The following is a 2,846-nucleotide window of genomic DNA, read 5'->3' as shown; positions in this document are numbered from 1 at the left end:
CAGGAATGTATGTAGACAGAGGCATGCCTCCTGCTTCTAGCCAGCCTTATATCAGACAGAACTGTAACTAAAATTGGTATGGGGAGAGTGTAAACAAAGACTCAAACCTTTTGTCCATATTACTATGACTAGACCAAATTGTTTGCTTTTGGATGTTGCACATCCTTGAATGCATGCCCATTTACTTCACTGGGGAGATTGGTCCATTATTGGTAATATGGTTTGGCGAGAGATATCACAAGATTTAGCCGTGAAAGAAACCTGACTAAACTAGATCTCTACCAGTGCCTCCTTCCTTCCTTCCTTTTTGTAGGAAAAATGAATGATTTGGGGGGAGCGTGGGGGAGAGTGTGGAGCAGATTGCCTCTGTGTGGCAACTAAAAGGGTGTGCATAGGAAATATATTGTATATATTTGGGGAAGTGGGGGAAAAGGTAGCGGTTTTGTTAACCCAATGACTAGTCTGCTTTAGATATCCATGAATACATGAGTCCAAAATTCTCTCACTCTCCCTAAAGAGAAAAGTGGCAACAGAGAACCCTTTTAGCATTTCATTTCTTATAAGACTGCCAGGAAGCTCTTTGAATAGTTCTGTCTGTTTTTAGCACCTGATATTTGAAGCTGTAACCAGGGCATTGAGTTCAAACAAAACTTGAACTATTTTCAAAGGCTTATCCAGCCTTACAACATAACACAGTCATTGCTCCAAAACCTCTTTCATTAAATCAGCCTGTCTTTCTCCCAATTAGGGTAAAATCCTGAACAGAAAAGGATGCTGTCCTATTTGCACTGAAAGTAAGTTCTTTCTTCACATTCTTTAAATTCTTTTTTATTCTTTCAGAGAAAATAAATATAGTAGAAGTAAGTTTGCTTTTCTGCCTTCTTTTTAGAGGTGACTAAAGGGCAGGTGATTATTGCTGGCCACAGATTTTGCCTCCTATAAATCTGTAAATTTAAAATACCTGGGTATTTTATTTTTATTTGATTTTATTTTTTCCAAATGACACTATTTTTGTCAAACCTGAGGTGCTGCTTTTTGCAGGATATAGTTGGCCTGTGAAATTTGTGGGGAGTAAAATAAGCAAATTAATAGAGTTTCCTTTTATACCTCTAAATAACAGCCCAGATATGTGAATATATAATCCATCACCTTTTCAGATGATTTGTGAGAGTTAAAAAAAGGTGTGCAGAAATCTGAGACACAGTCTGGGACAGCAGTGGAAAGTACAATAAAAAGCTGTCCTTCTGTTTGTAAGATGTTTAGCTCAACCATCACCTTTTTATCCCCTTACTCTTCACTTCAGGAATGATCATCTTATGATATCACTTGTGTTCTCTCCTAGTCAGCAAAGCACGTAGACAAATACTTATCTTTAAGCTTGTCCTATTTAAGTCAACACGGAGATCTGTCTTCGCTGAAGTTACCAGGATACAGTTACGTATTTCCTTCAGGACGTGTTTAAGCATTTTACCAAATAGGGACAGACTGCTACGATGGGATTTTATAATTTATAGGAAGGCTTCTGAAAGAAGGAACAGGTTTTTAAGGAGAGTGTTTCCTATTCTTTTGTCTAAAATCAAATTGGTTTTGCTGATCAACTCAATTCTGGGTACTCTTAGATTACACAAACTCCATATGCTAAATACCATTTTTTCCACTCTGCAGCTCAATTATTTTGAAACATCTAACTTGTCATAAAATAAATCTAGTTTGCAAGTCTGCAGTATCAAAATGAAATTAAATACAAGTGACAACCTCAGAAACGCTTGAAATAATACTGAGGAGAGGAAGAAATGAAAGAGGATTCAACTGACCAGCAGTTGATTTTATGTTAGCTCAGTTTCAAGGCAGAAAAAATTTGCATAGACCTCTCCTTAAACATGAGATATCATTAGTGTCATGAATTTATCGGTCTCTATCTGGCTCTGTTCTTATGTTTCAGTATCATTTAACCTTTCTCATGTGTTCTTTTGTAACATGAGAGGGGGAGGAGAATAGTGGGGCCAGCCATTCCCTCAAAACACTGGAGACCCTCTACTGTAAGGGGTTAAAAAGAAGACAGTACAGTGACTCCTTCAGAAATGCTCCCAGAGAATGATGACTTGTGATAATTGTTTCATGGGAGGAGGAGGCAAAAAATAGATTTCTTCAAAGTAAAAATAACTTATCTAGGAACCAGGTTACCTAAAAAGTCAGAACTTCCTGATGATGTAGGAAGGGAATGATCATGACTATAAGACACGAAATTAAGGGCAGACCGTTGTTGCTTGTCCTCCTGCCATGCAGATCTGTAAAAAGCCTGGTTCCATCTTCCCAGTAACCTCCTTTTAGGTACTAACAGACTGCTCTTAGGTCTCTCTGAAGCCTTCATGATAAACAAGCTTATTCCCTTAGCCTGTTCTCATGGGTCCTGTCTGCGTTGCACGGGCCGTGTGTGAGGCGGGGAGGCTTGTTGCACTGTCCTCTGTCGCATGTGAAACAGAGGGGTCCTTTTTTTGGAGAGGTGTCTCACTGTGGACCCATTTTGTATTTGGAGCAGAGTTGATACTGAACTGATTCTAAGCTTTTATGATTAAAAGGCCGTTCCCAGCTTTTATCAGGTAATGTCATCAAAGAACTTAATGACTCACTGTCATACAGCAGTGGTGGCTACCACTAGCTGTTTTAACATTAGTGTTTTAACAGTTGCCATTTGCAAGGAACTAATTCCGCCTTTGTGCCAGAAATGCTGTAAATCTCATCATGACATAAGACAGGCAAAAGGCATGAGGATTTCAGTGATGATCACCATCTCAGATAGTAATTAGAAACTTTGCTAATTCAGCCAATTTGTGATAAGATGTACA

The 2,846-nt window shown here is 38.7% G+C and overlaps 1 protein-coding gene across 1 annotated transcript in view; it reads left to right on the top strand.

The window, feature by feature from the left end:
* The window catches only part of LOC104165791 (BMP-binding endothelial regulator protein-like), an 89,384-nt gene that overhangs the window by 28,854 nt on the left and 57,684 nt on the right, over positions 1–2,846 (top strand). The window contains 1 exon segment of the mRNA XM_009705532.1: positions 749–794. Within this exon segment, the coding sequence (XP_009703834.1) occupies positions 749–794 (46 nt within the window).

Source organism: Cariama cristata, unplaced genomic scaffold (assembly GCF_000690535.1).
Source record: "Cariama cristata isolate BGI_N322 unplaced genomic scaffold, ASM69053v1 scaffold2838, whole genome shotgun sequence".
NCBI lineage: Eukaryota > Metazoa > Chordata > Aves > Cariamiformes > Cariamidae > Cariama > Cariama cristata.
Note: the sequence above shows the minus strand (reverse complement) of the source record. Positions and strands in the feature narration are given on the sequence as shown.